The sequence below is a fragment of the Corapipo altera genome, unplaced genomic scaffold, assembly GCF_003945725.1.
Source record: "Corapipo altera isolate COAL_440 unplaced genomic scaffold, ASM394572v1 45, whole genome shotgun sequence".
NCBI lineage: Eukaryota > Metazoa > Chordata > Aves > Passeriformes > Pipridae > Corapipo > Corapipo altera.
Window position 1 is genome coordinate 5,581,410 of NW_020884877.1, and position 17,693 is coordinate 5,599,102.

Below are 17,693 nucleotides of genomic sequence, written 5' to 3' on the forward strand. Positions count from 1 at the left end.
CAGGTGTCAGGTTATTTCCGCAGAAATGGGGGACCATTTTAGGGGAGGAGGGGTTTTGTGACTCCATCTACAGATACGGTGATGGTGTAGGTGACTTATTGCCTGGGGCAGGGTCAGAAACGGGTGTGCGGGGCTGGGGGTGAGGCACAAGCAGCCACTGGCCAGTGTTCACTTCAGCCACCTGAGAAATGAAAGGGCTTTCAGCAAAAGCGTATCTGAAAAATTGCCTCAGAACACCTTAGGACATATCTAGTTCTAATAACTTGAAAGCTAACATTTATTTCTGAGTTTTGCACAAAGACACTTAGCAGTAATCACAAGCACTCTGTTGCACTCCTCGTTTATTCACACTCAAACACAATTCTGCTCAGCCGACTGTTGCAGCCAAACAGCCCACATATGTCAAGAGACCGAATATATGCTAATTACAGCATGACATCACATTCCATAGGTAGGAACCGTGACAGTGAAGAACATTTTAAATTGTCAGGTAAGAAAAAGTCAAAGCAGTAAAATTTTGCTGTGAAGGTTATCACTTCATGTGAAGTTCTACAGCCTGTAAAAGACAAAAAAAAATATTACACAAATACAGAAATATCTATATGCAACCAAGGTCTGATCCAAACCAAGACCTGGTAACACTGGCTGAAACAGCCCAACTGAGCACAGCAGACCTCAAATTCCAGAAAACAGCTCAGAACGCTGAAAAGAACTGCCGTGACCATCCTGAATTATCCAGGACAAATTACTTCCACCAGTCACTTTCTCATTGCTGCTGTGACTTATAGTAGAGCTACAGCATCCTTTCTAAAGTCCCTTTTCATTTATTTTTCATGCACAATATTCAATCTATGGTGGTTTTTTTTTTCCCCTGGCATAAAAGCTCAGCAAAAAGAGAACTTAGTATTAAAATCTGAGTGCAGTCTTCATTCTGATTCATGATAGTAAGAGTAGTGGAGCTTCACTTTTGATTACAAAGAGCTATGTGGTTAAGCAGGCAGAGAGCAGGACAGAGATGGAAATCCTAGGCTGAGTATTGATGACAAATTAAGCTCTTTAAGATACTGAGTAAATCACCAAAGTGCTTAGATTCAAATCTTACTGAAATCCTCAACTATTTGTAAAACAGAAGAAAACAATTATTTACCTTTCCTCAGAATTGCCAATATTCACTTTCAGAAGGAGATACAAAAAAGGATTTATTTGTTACAGAGTATGGTTATTCATACATAAAATAGCTGAGAAGTACCTCCTATAAATTGAGGCTAGATTTATTAATAATACAAGTTTAACCCACTTCCATTTTGTTTTACATTTAAGGAGAGATGTGGATAAGGTGCAATCCTACTATCAACCTTCAATTTTAGTCATAGAAATAAGGAAAACAGCAGCAATGGACAAAGATGTAGAAGATAATGTATGCTTGGGCAGTACAATATCTTTTGTCTAAATTAATTTTCTTAATACACATATAGCATAAGAAACCATTAGTCTCAACTTATAATTTTACTGGTATCAATTACTTAAATAAAATCTGCATTCCCTATTACCTGTACATTTTCAGAATGCTTCTCCACGTGAAAGAGGGGAGAAAGAAAGAGAAAATAAAAAAGCATGGTCTATATAGGTCTGCACAAGAACCATGTGTTATTTTATTTAAGTAGTAAATACCTCATAAATCTCTAACTCAAGAAGTTAAAAACCATTTCAGTCAAGAGTTAAGGTACTACATTTTTAGTTCCTTCTAAAAAAGTGGTTGTTTTTACACTTCAGTCAGATGCAAAAATCACTTGAATCCAAATCTTTCTCCTGGTTACCTGTAACAACATCAGAGGACAAGGCCTCCTCTTTTACCTTGGTCAACAGCATCTTTCAGCCTTTGAAATGATTTGGAAAAGAATTTTTCCTTTCTTCGTAATCTGCAAATGCAGAAGCAATTGGATCTGCGTAGAACATGAGAGGCTTTGGTCCTTCATTGTTCACAGTGACAGCAGCTGGGAACTTCCTGAGATCAAGCCCCCTGCCCGAAAAATAAGCCTGGAGCGTTCTGAAAAACTGAGCATATGGCATATGTGAAAATAAGTAGAGCATCACCAACGGAGAGTAATCATTTCTACTGACACAAATTAGATGTAATATTTGCTCCTCTGTGGAATGAAATCCTCTACATTTTGATGATACATTGATACAGTATAGGCAACATAATTCAGACATGCCCACTCCATCCATGGCTTGTATGTGAAGTCAAAAGGCCACAAACTATTTACTGCTCTTTTATGCTCCCACTGAATCACTGGGGATTCAAACTGTATCCCGTCATAAAACAGGCACAGCCAAACCCTTGCTGAGAGGAAACAGGACAGTTCTGTTAAACATTTCTCTAGGAGTCAGCAACAGTAGGCAACTGATTTGAACTGTACCCTTATAAACAGTTAAAAGTAGAAACTGATGCTTCTTAAAACAGTGAGGAAGAACTATGAGAAACAGGGTTTTTTTCCTTCACAAATTCTTTTTAAGATTGTGCCAATGTTCTCATAATGGTATTTTCTTAGCTATAATTCACTTTCAGATCTTTAGTCACTGTTCATGACATGTTGGATGCAAATGGATTTGCACTTCCATTTAATGAAACAACATGCAATCAGAGTACATATCTGAAAGAAACACAGTAATCATTCCTCTTCTGTTTCATGAAACAAGTAGTTGTATAATCAAAATACATTTTTAAAAACTAAAATTGCTGGAAGGAGATATAAGGAAGCTTTATGCACTACTGCACACTGAGGACGTCTCGTCAGTTAAGGGTACACCTTGACTGAAAAATGGTTATTGACTATACAAAGGGCACAGTTGCTAACATTTCATCTAATGGACTCCTATTATCTTTAAATTTAGAAGATAAAAAGTCTCTTGATGGAAAACAACAACAACAAAAAAATCACATAATACTTTATCTGTCTTTCTTGAAGCATTTCCTTACCAGGTCTCTGTTTCTCGGGTTATCTAGAGGTTTCCATTTTTCTTCTGCTTGGAAAGGAGCACCCTTTGCCAATCCTCTCACAGCCAACACTATGTATACACCCAGGAGCACCACTTTCCACATGTTGGAGATGAGCAGTCTGTAAGAAGGACAAACATACATGCTCCTTAAGTCCTACAGAGCTGTCACTAGTAACACATAAATCAACCATGCTAATCCAAGGAAAATCTGCCTACTGCAGATTACATCTATGTAAAAAAAGTTACCAGCTTTTTTTGGGGGGTTTTCTAGTGCTAAGGGACTAGGAAGAACAAATTATTCTCAGGAAGTGTTTCCCATACCAAAGCTATTTTTAGACACTGAGGGACTAGTAGAACATTTAACAGAAAATACTCCATTTGTAAATTTGCATTTGTTATTAGAGCCATTTTCAGGGGCTGATTAGCTACAGCGTCAGAACTCTGTGTGCTCCAAGAAGAATGCAAAAATATGGCTCGAGATCCAGATAGCTCAATTTTTAAAATCAGATTAAATGAAGTTGTACTACATATATTAATAAGTGCAATAGCAACACAGCCTGGTATAATATCCTAGGGACACAGTTCACAACTTGACCCAAGGGGAGAAAAAAAATTCTCCCTTTCACATTCTTTAAAATAAAGCTTACCAGTGGATTTGGCTCTGGCTTGCCCCTTCTTGGTTAGTCTGCCCGTAATCTGTGAACAAACTGATCTCTGCTCTTATATTTCTAGTGGACTGTAGGTGGGTGTCAATGACGTTAGCAGGAGTTCAAAAATACAGTAATGATTCCATTTCCATCCATGACATAAAGACCCTTGAGAATTTCATCCTTGATACTCTTCAGACATGTTGCTATCGAACAAATTCCTCCTAAGCTGTATTGCAGAAAATTGGTGGTAAGAACATAATAAGTTTAAAACAATTCCAGCAGAGATAGCAGAGCTGTATCAAAATATTATTTTTAATTAAAAGGAATTAGCCATATCTCTAGAATGGTGACTAATGGTTCTCAAGCAAATGAGATATGGATCATTTTCTTGATGCTGGAAAAAAGAGAGAGAAAAGTAAGGTCTGTTTCAATATCCAAAATTATAACTTTTTCATGGAAGCATTGGTTTCCTACTCTGATTTTATCAGCAGTTAATATCCTCCTCTCAGACTAGAAACTAAGACAAGGAGAACTATGCTAATTTACCCTGGTCTTATTTCATAGAATTCTTCATATCTGAGCTGCTCATATTTTTTGTTTATAATTTCACTACACTGTTTCCTCCACTATATAGATGATACTTGATTAGGTATCACATAAAATATATCTCTAAATAGACATGTTAAAACTAAAGATTTTTGATCATTATCTTAATCCAGATTATAGATGTTTATTTCTGACTAGAAGCTTTACACTTTTGTTTTAAATTTTAAAAGCAAAACAAAAACCTACCATCACCCTTCCAGAAGACAAAGTTTTGGACATCCAAACATCATTAGCAAAACAGTAAACAAAATGCTAGCAGTATTATTTTCATGTCTGCAGCAGCATATAAAAATTCAAGAGAATTTATCCAGCTTGTGTATTATTCTGCAGATATGGATTAAAAAAAAAAATTCATGCCCTCAAAAAGACAATCCATCAAACCTCCATCCATTACTTTTTATAACAGCCAACTTCCAGATAGTGGACTCATCAAGAACACAGCAGTAGCAACTGAATAACTTCTAAATAGGCAGGACCCAATGTAAGGGAACTTCCTTTATTGATTTTCTAGGTAGATACTTATTTCAGTCAGAAGTAGAAATATGCTCCTCTAGAGAAAATGACAGAAAGTGGAAAAGGCATGGTTTACAGTTTGGGATTAGATTTTATTTCCTTATTCAGCTTTAGGAAGAGGGTAGGGAAAAAAAAACAAAAAACAGAACGGCCCCTTTTTTCCCCTCAATTAATTTATTCCTTTGATTTCTTTATAAAGAACAAATTGAGGAATACACAGTATATCCAGTTAGTAAAACATACCAAAGTCATCTGTGAATTTGAAACAAGCTTTATTACTGCAGGAATTCAGGCAGTCTGGGTGACTGATGAAGTATGCAGATATGCAAGAGATTCAATTGGCATATATTTTCTGTGAGCTGTCTTTAAAAAAAACAAAAAAAAAAATCCTTACACACTTGTATTGTTGCTTCCTCAGCTAAAAATTCTGAGAAACTGTTGGAGCTAAAAGTCTGTTTAGACTTATGGCTCATTTTAATGCGCAGGGTTGGGGGGGGTTTAAAATTCAGTTCTTTCCTTCAGAGAAAGTAAAAAATAAGCAGAACGCATTCATATTAAAATACTATTAGTATACTTACACTGATTGAACAAAATTGCATCCTCCTTTGAGAACAGTAGCTAAGTTTAACAAATGCTTTCAGAGCCAGATGTCAGTGTGCTGCCTTTTAAATGCACCCCAATTTAAGCATTACATTTTCTTGACACACATCTTCAGTAAATCAAATCTTTTCAGAGTGTCTATACTAATTATATTACCCTTATGGCACAGTAAGTAATATTCATGTATGTTTGAATTAAATTGTCCTGAAGCTGGAGATGCTCATAGCATTGCTGGTTCAGTTTTGTGCAATTTACCTCAAAAAGGTAGAAATTTAAAATGCATTAGTTTAGGTGAGAAGAAGTTTTACACATATGATGCTCTATGCAAACTGTATTATTCACCAAACATTTTGAATTTTATTGCATTTCCCATTCATGACAGCAAGCCTAAGATATTCAAGTTAAGATACTGAGACGGGCTTCATCCAGTATGATCTTTATTGTACTCTACTTGACATGTGAAAAAAGCATCTCTTAAAGCACTGCTCCAACCACAAGGCTTTTGTTTGCTATTTTTATTTTCTGCTTAGAATTCCAAGTATTACAAGTTAGAAGGAAAAGCACCAGACTGCTCCACATGAGTACCTGAGCAAAGACTAAGGCAAACGTTCATCACAACACTCGTCAGCGTGTTTGTACAACAGAAGTACAGGTCACACAACACTCTACAGACTATGACTGGTACGTGGCACTTTTTTGTGAATTGCAGCTATTTGTACTAATGCAACCACGTTAGGACACCACATGAAAATATACAATAGTGTTCATTTAGCAGGGGATGTGCTATACAATGTGCTCTAAGTCATGCACACTTAGGTAAAAAAAAGACAAATAAAAAAATTTGAAGTATACATTGCATACTGGGAAAACATCAAACAAAACATGAATATCCCAGAGTAGTTCCCAATCAAGTTGCCCTCAACTACAACAAAAGAGTAGCAGTATCTAAAAGCACAGTTTTTTAAAGACTATGAGATGTCAGTTTTCTGCAATTTCAACATTAACTGAAAATACCTCCACTCCAAGGTTTTCTGAGCATCTCACAAGACAAGGGCTTTGCCAAAGCTTATGATGCATGGCACGACCTGTAACAACTTGGTTATAAACATTTTAATAAGCACAATAATGTACTATAGCATCATTCAAACATTTACAGATAAGACCCTGTCAACATCTCTAGAAACCTGTAATTATTAAGAGTTAGTTCCATGTACAACACGACACCAGGTTGACAGTAGCTATGTAAGAACTGAAAACAGTGGAAGACTTAAAAACATGTAAGACAGGTTGCTTCTGATAGATTTTTCCAAAAATTATGTATGTGTTCTTCCAAGTTTTAAGTCCTCTTAAACCCAAACAAGCAACTCCCCTCTAATTACCCAAACCAGATATTTTTGCCAACATCCTTCTGTCTTTGTGCCTGGAAAAACAATTAAAAGGTAGATGGGGAATCAAGTTACAGAGTTTTTCCTCGAGTTATCATCATATATAAAGGCCACAAAGGTAGTTCTCCCCCTCAATAAATTTTAATACTAGAACATTCCTGTAGCTAGGAAATCACCAATGAGTAGGATTACTTGAAACATCATCACAAAAGAAAAACTTAGGTGACCAGAATGAGTTTTAAGAGCCCTAAATGAACACACAGAAGGAAGTAGCAGGGAAGACACAAAAATTGCATGTTATCTGGTGTGCCACAGCATCAGCATTGTGGCACTCAGAGTCAAGGTAGTTGTCAATAAAGGAAAGTTAATAACTTTGATTTGTATTGCTTCAAACAACTAGTGTGATCTGCTGACATGCAGTCATTGTGTGTGCATATCTAAATACCCACAGTACAACAATCAGCTTTGAGATGGCATCATTTTTCAAGATCCCATGTTACATGGTGCGAACACAGGAAGGTGAAGAAGTCACAATCTGTGGGTGTTTGTTCAAAACATACAAAGAATCCTCTGGAGACATATGAGGAAAGACAGCAGTGGCTTTTCCTTATCTCTTCATATCAAAAAAATATATGTAAGAAATCTTCTACTGTATTAAAACAACATTTTAAGATCTCGACTATTTCTGGTTTTCTTTAATGAATTAGGAAGAACAATGTATAAATTTTGTCCCCAAAAAAAGGGAATTTATATATGAATTTTCAGGGACTTACATGTGAATATTTTTCCTAAAAAGTGAATTTATTATTCAACACTTCTGGAGTCTTAACACAAACAATTAATCTCACCCCTTTCTAGTTTTCTTCTCACACCAGCATAGATTTTTGATATTCAATGGCTTAATACAGTATTTTGCTTAAACTACAATTAGAGGTTGGTTTTTTTTTTTTTATTTTGAAGAAAATAAAGAACAAAATGTTTCCAAAAAATTTGACACACAGACTTCAAAGTTGAGACAAATATCTGAGACTACTTTTCCTTATTTTTCTTTTCTACATAACAAAAAGATTTGAGAAATTAAGGTTAGCTAAAGCTTTCTAACTTTGGTTGGTGTGATTCCAAACCAAAAATATATAGTACTTGTCATAAATCTTCACTTCTCTAAGTGTAAAATGGGGTCAAAATAATTTTCCCCAAATCGAGTTTCAGTATGATCCACACAAACATTTTTGGTCAACTTCAAAAATTGAATATAAGGCTACAGAAGTCCACAGGTTACAGTTAAGAGTGTATTCATTTACTGGTTTAAGGCACAGTATTTTTTTTCTATATTTTTATCTCTAGAAAGCTACAAGTTTAAAGTCACAGTGAGGAATTTGACATATCAGTTTTGGTCTGGCACTCTAATTATATGTGTCCTGTCTACTACCTGTAGACTTCTGTAAAATATTTCAGTTGTCAGGTGCTGCAGTCTCAAATACTGTTCACACTCAAAGTGATGTAGGTGGAAAATACTGAAGCCTGAATTGATGCCAAAATAGTGCACTCAGCCTTTTGTAAAACTAAACATCAACACAACTTGCACATTTGATGCTTAATATATATACTCTGAAATTATTTAAGTTGAAGGGAAAAAAAGAGTTTTGGCCAGTATTTCAACAAACAGGCAAAGCTTCACTAGAACAACAGCCTACACCAGGCCAGCCATGGTGCCTCATGTTCTGTGAACACTGTGGTTTGTACTACAGGGGAAGGACACTGCAAACCAAAGATAACTGCACATGGAAGGAGAAACTGGAATGATGTGCCACAAAAGAACAAGTTTCTGTGTGCCATTCCTGGTGTTCACAGACGCAAAATTAGCTCTGATACCACACAAATTCCTACAGAATCCAGACCACAACCTGCCAACAACTGTAGAGAGGCCATGCTTACAAGGCTTGTTTATGACAGCATGAGTAGTAAAATCTGTCTATTTTTAAGAATGCAGAATGAAAGCCTAAATCTTAAGCAAAATTAAAGTCCAAACATCCCACCTCAGGTTTTTTATGCTACAAGGCAACAAGCACATATTAGAGGTGGTTACGTGCTTAGACCTGAAAATGGAGCTGCTGGGCAGATTTGCTTAAGTAAGAGCTATGGAATTTTCTCCTTAAATGCTTAACATTAATTTTTAGAAGCATTAATGTTTATTAATAAGACAAAACATATAGTTTTTATTTAAGTTTGAGGACAGATGAGCTGATTAAAAGCATCGAACACTTTCTTCCATAAATAACAATATAAATCAGAAAGTATAATCTTTGCAAAAGGTTTTCAAATAAATTTTTTAAGATTTTACGGATTCTAATATTCTAGTCTAAAGTTCTGGTTCTAAAAAAAAGGCAGAAAAACTATTTTACTTTAACCTAAAAAAGGAATTAGTTTTGAATTGTTGTCCATTGGCACACATTTCCTAGAGGGTATACAACAGCAGCAGGGAGCTTTGGTGACAGAAGCAGGTCTCCCCTAAAGGAAGAGTGAGGAAAATTTTATATTTCACAGTACCAAGTTAAGTGCTTATAAAAGTGATTATCTCCCAGAAAAAAAGAGATGCAAAATGTCAAAGCTGTAAATTAAGTGAGAAACATTCACCATTAAATGAAAAATAAGCATTAAGAATTTAGTCTGTTTTGCAACAACAATTTTCTAGCAGCTGAATGACTTAAAACAGCAGTACAATTCTGTACAGACACTATAACAGCTTCCAAAAACATGTTCATAACTCAGAGTATTGAAGGTCAGCAAATTTTTCTCAGTGCAAATAAAGTCTAAATATACTCATCACTGTATTGAAATAAACTTGATTTGAATGAAAGTTTCTCAAATGTTAACATCTATTGACAGGCACATAATTGACTTTATTCTGTCCTGTCAAAGCTTAGAAGCAGATGTATCAGATTTCAGAAAAAAGTCAAGTAACAAGGTCATCACCTTGTAACTTGCAAACACATGGAAAATTAGCTGTCATATCAAATATCAAGTTAATTTGTGTCTTGATCTTTTCCCACACAGTCTACATAGTCTAAAATTTGAAGAATAAACTGGAATTTTAATTTAGCTAAAGGTAATAAGAGGTATTATAATGTATTTGCCAAAAGCTGTTTATAAATGCACCCTACTCATAATAAAGGATATTTCAGTAATACTTACACCTCCTCATATATGCAATTAAAAGTATTTATATTGGATTAGTCTACGTTTCTGCTAAAATGGTAATTGTGAACAGTGGCAGAACTACAGATTTGCCTAACAGAAGCTCCTTGTCCAAAAGTAGCAATCAATCATTGTATTTACCTGAAAAATAATTTTAGACTGCTATAAAATCTAGTCCCTTCCAGAATGGCAAGCAGGATAATTCATCCTCTTAGAACGGGACAGGTTTTTCTCCGGACTTCTTCTAATCCTATTACCACCCACTGATTATATAGAAGATCTAATTGGGATTAGACTCCTAATCTGCCAAACAGCTGAAGGTGTCCAGTCCATGATCACTGCAAAATCCAGATGCACATCTCTGACAACAATTTTAATCTATCAAATGGCACACAATGCATATGAATCCAAAGTAGGAGTAAGATTTCCCCTCCTTTCCCCACCAAAAGTAAACTATCTCTGAGAAAAGGGAGATGTGATAAACCCTTGCCCTCTGGGATCTCAGACTCAGTATTATATCTATTCCTACCTCCAACCTGAAAATCAAGCAGGAATATATACAAGATTCTGGAACTTTATGAAGAGTGCTAATAACTATCAATATAATTCCCAGTTTAAAAAAAAAAAGTTAAATTAAAAAAATTGGTGTTATTCTATGCTGCTTTAATTCAGTAGGTTTCACATTGTGGTGTATTTTGGAAGCTATCAAAGCTACTACATGCAGAGACTTTGCTCTCCTCATTCAGATTATCACTTTTCACCAACAGTTCCAGCAAATGTATTAATGCATAAAGAGACAATTAAGATGGCAATATAAAATCAGAAGTAAAATACAGCAGTAAGTCAAAAGGACCATGAGGGTCAAGGAAAATTATCTTCCACAGAGATCAGGTCCTGCACATTTCACAGACAGCCCTAATGCAGTTCTGCCACCATCTTTCATTCACAGCCATTTGCAAGTAGAAAAACTACTCTATTCTTCTATGATTGAACAGCAATTTCTGGTTAAACCAAGAGTTGGATTTAACTACAAGTATATTTAGTCACACAAATTCTTATATACATATACTGTAGCATACATTTGATTACAAAATATCAAGATATTATCAATTCAAATAACTTTTCTGATTTACAACACTATGTATAACCTAACCTTTTTTTAAAAAGGTCAAGACTAGAATACCAGCACACAGATTACTGATAACAGTGACAGTGGTTTGGCTGACTACAACAGCCTTACTCAGTTTACAGCAGTTTTAATGACTTACTAATAACTTGAACTGCTGATTTGGATATAAGCAAACAAAACACATCCTTACTTCACGTTTGTCCTTCATTCTGGAAAGTCCCTGGGTGAGTTGAGTCATTCCAGCCAGCTCAGATGAATGGACCCTAAAACCACGTTAGAACTAACTGAGGCACTTCAGGCAAGATTAATGAGATACAATTAAATTAAAGGGTCAGGCTGGTTGTACTACTGTATCAAGAATATATTTGATTGACTGTGAGCAGTAGACTTCCTCTCTTTATTCCTATAAGATGATTGAGCTGGTCTGGTACTTCCATATGAAGGTAACAGGTACCTCAGACACAGCAGAGACAGCTAACACAGAAGCAAGGAGTAGGCTCATCTCTACACAGAATCAACACATCATTTAAACCTAATGGCTACTGAGATTTCTTCTGCTGGCAAAACACATGCCCAGGGGACAGAATTCCTTACACATAGCTATTTTAGGCTTTATTATAAATGGCAGTCACTGTAGCATCTAGGCACTAAGATAATAGTTTATACAGAGCTAATAATTATGGTCAGTATTTCCCACTATTACTAAGAGTTTGTCCACATGCAGAAGTTAGCACTGTATGGCAGGGCAGGAGTTTACAATATTGTAACTATTCCATATTCATTTCACGTGTGGGCATTTATTAGGAGATGGTTGATTCTCTGTTTACAATAGCAAAAAAGCCTACCTTGTCTACTTGGAAACACTGCAGTACAGCAACTGCACCCTTAACTCACACCACACCTCAAGGTTTGCTAGCTTCTACATATGGACAAAGTCCAAGGATTAATTTCAAAGTGCCAGAGAAAACTGAATGTTTTAAAACAACATCACAGCAAATTGTTTATGAATCTGCTGGTATCCTTCCTGAATAGAAAGCTACATAGAATACTGTTGTTTTCTCACTCTCACAAAAAGTAAAAAGTGTAAGAAAGACTTTTAATAATCTCACAAATGTTCAAATCACACTGATTGAACAAATGATTTGATAGAAATAACAGTTCTATATAAGCAGTACATTCTAGTTTGTCTAGACATAACTGTGGCAGCTTTTAAATGTACATAAAATAATTAGAAGTATACTTGGCTGTGTAGTTTTTGTGATAGTCACAGTGTGCTTGAAATGTATTGAGTTTTAACCAGCATACTTTAGACCTGCAAGAGATGCAAGTTCAGAGCATACACACTGTATGGCACAGTGAGTAAAAAAAGTCTGTTTTAACAAAGCAATATAGTGAAATATCAAAGTGTCTACAAGGCAGAATATTGAGATGTTGCACTGGTATGATTTATGTGCTTACACACAGTTAAATCACTTGATTTTAAGAGTCAGGACATAAAGACTGTGAAAAGTTTTCTATGCAACATGAACAGAACCAGGAACTTTTCATAAAGGATTCACAGTTCTGTTCTCTTCCCCACGTAGCGTAAACAACTGATGACATTAATTTAGGCATTTCTTTGCTGAAATTTGCCCCATCTCCAGTGTCAAGTTTCTTGAGTGCACTGTCCTTCCTATGTAGAATGAACATTACACAACACAGCACAGCACATGTAGGAGAAGAGAAAAGGTTACAAAGTGTGGCACTCGGTATAAATGCATTCGTCCGAAGGCCAGCATCGCAACAGACAAAGGGAGTGGAACTTTGGCTGCAATCTTCAAGAGTTTACTGTAAGAGTACAAAAACAAAAATTACCACTTTTGTAGCCCATCCACACAGAAGGTGCACAAATACCGTATTTCACTTTCCTTTGTAAAACAATTTATATTGCAAGGCTTTTTTAATTTTTAAAACTGAACAACTAGGTCTAATGGGCAATAACAACTGATGCATAAGCAAGAGCAATTACTCAAAAGGGGTAGTAAAATGTCATTAAAATATTCCTATATTAATTTAGAAATAAGTTCTCTAACAAAGGAAGATTTAATGGTTTAGATCACTTGAGGCAACAGTTACTGATCAACAGGTTAAATGACATTTGTTATTATTCACTGCCATTGCTGAGGCATTCACTAATTTCATATCTGGACAAGACATGCTCTATCTCTCAGCAAAACCAAGTGCTCAAAACTTCTCAAGCCAGTAGAAAACACATGAGGAGTTACAAAAACATTACTATAATGCTTTAGAATTCACTTTTCTTTGTAACTTTCTGACAATATTGCTACATGTATTAGTGTTCTGTAACATTTGAAAGGATTCAATGAATCATGAATTAAAAAGTCACAGTAAGAAGTAGTTATGCAACCAACTGCTTAGACAGCACATGACTAATTTATTTCTATGTGGCAAATACAAAGGATTTTCTCCACTTAGCTGAACTAGAGGTAATTTGCATATGTTTTACCTGGTCTTTTGGATTTACCACATGAGTTCCTGAATCTCTACATGGGCTGAACAATTACAGGTCTGTACAGCATAAATTAAGTTTTACCACACAAATGGCAAGTAACAAAGAAGCAGGAAAACAAAACTAAAGATTAGGCTATAGTACCTTGATTTCACTTCAGAAGTACTTGAATTCATTAGAATTTCTAAAATGCATACGATGATAATAGCTGTAGATCTACATGGATCAGGCTCAAGTCTAACACTGTACCTGCAAAGAAACGGTTTAAAAAGCTTGTTACTTCCAAATTAGGCTACCAAATAATATCTACATTGGGAACAAGCATGTGCTGATAACAAATATACATGAAATCTATATAGCATCAGAGCCTGATTTTAAATCATTTCTGAATCACTACTTTCTTCAACATATCACTGATTCCCTTAACACCTACTTACACCACAGCACAAACCAGATTGCAGAGAGAAGACAATAATAATTAACAGAAATATTTGAAACTATAAGGTAGCTAATACTGTAAAGAGAAACATTTCCAATTTTTATATTCCTCAAAGGTTCATACTCCTTTCTTCCACCTTAGTGACAATTTAAGACTTTACCTAAGATTTTTTAGCCAATAAATTAAAGATGGTAAGTTGAGCAGCACAATCCACGTGAATAAATTGAGGATTGTAACATGCATCTTAAGACTGTTAACAGCTTCAGCAATTGTTGTACTGTTGGCAAGAGGTTGGTTTGCTTCTGGAACACTGTCCATCGAAATCTGGGGTTTGACTGTGTTTATACTGGAGTTCTGTGAAGGTTCTTTTGAGTGGTCTGAACCCTGAAAATAAAAGACAGAAAGTCACAAAAATGTGCACAGGCTTCTAAGAACCCATGCTGGGGAAAGAGGATAGAAAAAAAAAAATCCTAAGAGTATCACACCAAGTCTGATTAGGAAGAAAATTTGCAATTTAAGCCTCAAAAAGCCATCAAAAGTGAAATTCGATAGTTCAATTTTAAAGCATCTAAATTTAACCAGAAATTTCTCATACACTATGAGTTTAGATGTCTGTGGAAGAAAAGAATGGAGCATGGAGATGCCCTGACACCAGTGCAGTGATAAGAAATGGAGTTCCTGGAAGGAGGAAGAACAGAATAAAAGGAGTAATAAAGCATGTAGGTGAAAAATCACAGATGATCATTCACAGAAAAGATATAGGAGGTAATGTAACTAGGAGTAAAATATTAGCTGTGGGAATAAATAGCAAAGATGAACTAATGAGTTGGCAGATACTAACTTCCAATGACAGAACACCTCCCCCAAATGAAACAAAACAAAATTATATGAAAATGAAAGGAGAGGATTAGAAAAGAAACACACAAAAAATCCACTCAAAGAAACCCAAGGAAAACTTTCAACAACTTTTTCTGGCTTTTTTAACTATGTTTCATCCAGTCATCACAGCACAGCCTATTACTACCAATTCATAATGCATAAGTTTGCCAAACAATTTTTGGTATTAGTTTGGAACAGAAGCAGGAAACAGACTTACCCTGTTGAGCTTGTTTTGTTCTGCTCTTACACTCACATGCAGCTTTATAATCTACAAGATAAAGAGTTCAGTTTTTAGCAATGTTTCTTCACAAAAAGCTGTAATATAGAAAAAAAAAAGGAGGACATTATTTTTACTTCTTTTTTTATAGCTAGATGATTTTAGGGCCCCAAGAGAGCTGCAGTGCAAAAATTCCCTCTGTCTTTATCAGCAGCGTCCAAAGTGCTCTATTAAGGAGGAATTTCCAAGCACAGAGAGAAAACAGGCTGCTCTGCTTTCTCCCTTTCTACTGTGCTTGACAGAGTGGGAAACCTGCACATTCCTCACCTCCTGCTAATTTATTTCTACTTTACTTTCTGCAGAAGCCTAAACAGGTCATACAGGAGAAGTTCCATGTCAGAAATGTACTGCAGAAGGGGGAGTTATGTCAGCATGGGAACAGTCTTTGCAGAACCTTATGTCACATGGAGTTCAATTTGAGTTAGTGCTGTTCCTCAGGCTGTGCTTTCAGCTGCCACTTGCCTGCTCCAGACCACCAAAGCTGCTCTGCTTTGTGCCCCTGCTCCCAGATCCATGCTCCCCTGCTTCCCTAGGAGCCAAGTACAGCAGCTGATTTAACAGCTATATAACTATAGGATGAATCAGAGGAGTCAGAGGCTCTGATGCAAGGAAGACCATGGAAACTCAATGACAGGGACCAAATATGGGTCTTTGTGGCACTACCCAAGGGAGCAGATTACACATACAAGAAGACTACCCTAATTCTTCAATATATCCACCCTCCTTCCTTTTACTCCATAAAGATTTATGAAAAGTATAAAATATTCTACAGATCATTTCAAATCCTCCCTTTGTTAAAGTTTCTCTTCAAAGCAGTTGTTTTTGTTTACACTCCACTAAATTAAAAAAAGAACCTATTTCAAGTATGAGAATAAGAACATTAATGTATGAAAAATGGTAATTTGGATTTTTGATTTTAACATGGGGTTCATTTAAAGCATATAAAATTTTCAATCCAGTTACAAATTCAGAATGTTTAGCCTTTCAGTACCTTAAACAAGTATTGAAGATAAATAAGGAATACAGCAAATGCACCACAAGTTGTCCAGCTAACTAAAGCAAGAGATAACACCCCACAGAGTCTTCGAGGTGTAATCAACTTATCTTTTTGCAGTACAGTAGGTCTAAAAAAAAAAAAAAAAAAAGGAAAGAAAATTACTGTTATATTTTTGTAATGACATCAGACCTAAAAAGATGAAAGAATAATTCTGGTTTTTGAATGACTGAAAAGAAAAAAATATTCCTGAATATTGATTTAACACTGGAAAAATAAAGTTAGACAAATTTGAACATATCTAACAACCGCTACATAAACTACTTTGCAAGAAAAGCCTTCTTATCAAATGAACACTAAGCAAAATTCAAGTGAAGGCTATCTACTTCAGAGAGATTTATAGAAAATAATTTTTGAGGTTTTTATCAAGGAATTCAGGAGTAGATCAAAACCCATGTTAGGTACCAGAACTGTGTAAGGCACTAGAATTTAAAAATGAACCAGCTGACTTACAAGTAGTCACACAAAATCTTATTTTCTTGCCTCTGCCCAAGGCATTCTCAGGGTCGAGAAATCAAAAGCTTTAATGAAAAGAGTAGGAATTGAGGTAAAACCCTTAAAAATTTAATAGGAATAACTTCAAACTCAGAAATTCATTAATTTGTCACTTAAAACTAATACTAAAACATCCACTGTATTTTATAAACAAAATGGCAGAGAAAAAATAGCCAAATCCACATCTATTATTTGGTCAAGTAAGACCAGAATTGCTATGATTAGAAGAAGAAAAAGATCATTTAGTGGGTATTTACTTAAAGAGCATCCCAACCAGCCTTCTGCAGACAATTTGGCTCAAATCGAAATGAGGACTGTACCTCTGTCAGAACACGCAAGCCACAAAAACCATAACCTCAGAGAAGCATGTTATTCAATTTACTAACTTACTCTCTCAAAATCTCTTTATTTTCCTTTCATTTTTAAAACCACTTTCATATTTGAATACTCATCTGTACAACCAAATGCATTCCAGTGTTCTTAGACATACCTATATAATTAAACAGTCTTGTAGAGTAAAATGAATGTTCAAGAAGTTTTTATTTTAGAAACCTGCTTGTATTATTTAATGCAGTTGATCCAATATCACTAATGAGGAATGGATTCTAAGACTATAGTCCCTTTTCTAAATATATACTTTTTTTTCCTTGAGTTGCTGAAAAGGGAATAGCTCATTTGTTTTCTTTTCCCCTACAAGTTATCCTTAAAACCAAAATGAAAACCTTTATAACAGCTGGTGAAGATAACAAGAAATCCATTTATGTTCTCTTCTGGAGATGGGGAATAAGGAATAGGAGGCAATCATCATATTCCTTTAGTTCTTAACACTTACAAACCCAGATGTCTAAAATGACATATTAACTACATTGCAGAGTTCAATCTGCCCAGACATTCACACAGAAGGAAACAGAGGTGGTTAAAGTCATCTAAAATAACATAATTATATGACATCATGCTGTTTT

At 35.4% G+C, this 17,693-nt stretch overlaps 2 protein-coding genes across 3 annotated transcripts in view; both read right to left on the bottom strand.

Moving 5' to 3' along the window:
- Positions 1–259: 259 nt before the first annotated feature.
- Positions 260–11,545, bottom strand: CUNH2orf66 (chromosome unknown C2orf66 homolog). The gene is made up of 5 exons (XM_027637428.1): positions 11,269–11,545; positions 3,648–5,132; positions 2,981–3,119; positions 1,855–2,055; positions 260–556 (listed from the first exon to the last, which is right to left on the bottom strand). The coding sequence occupies exons 3-4, from the start codon at positions 3,101–3,103 to the stop codon at positions 1,873–1,875; spliced, it is 306 nt and encodes a 101-aa protein (XP_027493229.1). The 5' UTR covers positions 3,104–3,119; positions 3,648–5,132; positions 11,269–11,545; the 3' UTR covers positions 260–556; positions 1,855–1,872.
- Positions 11,546–11,667: 122 nt separating this feature from the next.
- PGAP1 (post-GPI attachment to proteins 1) overlaps positions 11,668–17,693 on the bottom strand; it is a 30,573-nt gene continuing 24,547 nt past the window's right edge. Inside the window, exons 19-23 of one of the 2 annotated variants that reach the window (XM_027637426.1) lie at positions 16,174–16,306; positions 15,123–15,173; positions 14,187–14,410; positions 13,732–13,836; positions 11,668–12,905 (exon numbers count right to left, since the gene is read on the bottom strand). In XM_027637426.1, the coding sequence (XP_027493227.1) occupies positions 12,767–12,905; positions 13,732–13,836; positions 14,187–14,410; positions 15,123–15,173; positions 16,174–16,306 (652 nt within the window). In that variant the 3' untranslated portion in view covers positions 11,668–12,766. Of the gene's footprint in view, positions 12,906–13,731; positions 13,837–14,186; positions 14,411–15,122; positions 15,174–16,173; positions 16,307–17,693 lie in introns of those variants that run through there. The other variant, XM_027637425.1, reaches the window with a different exon arrangement.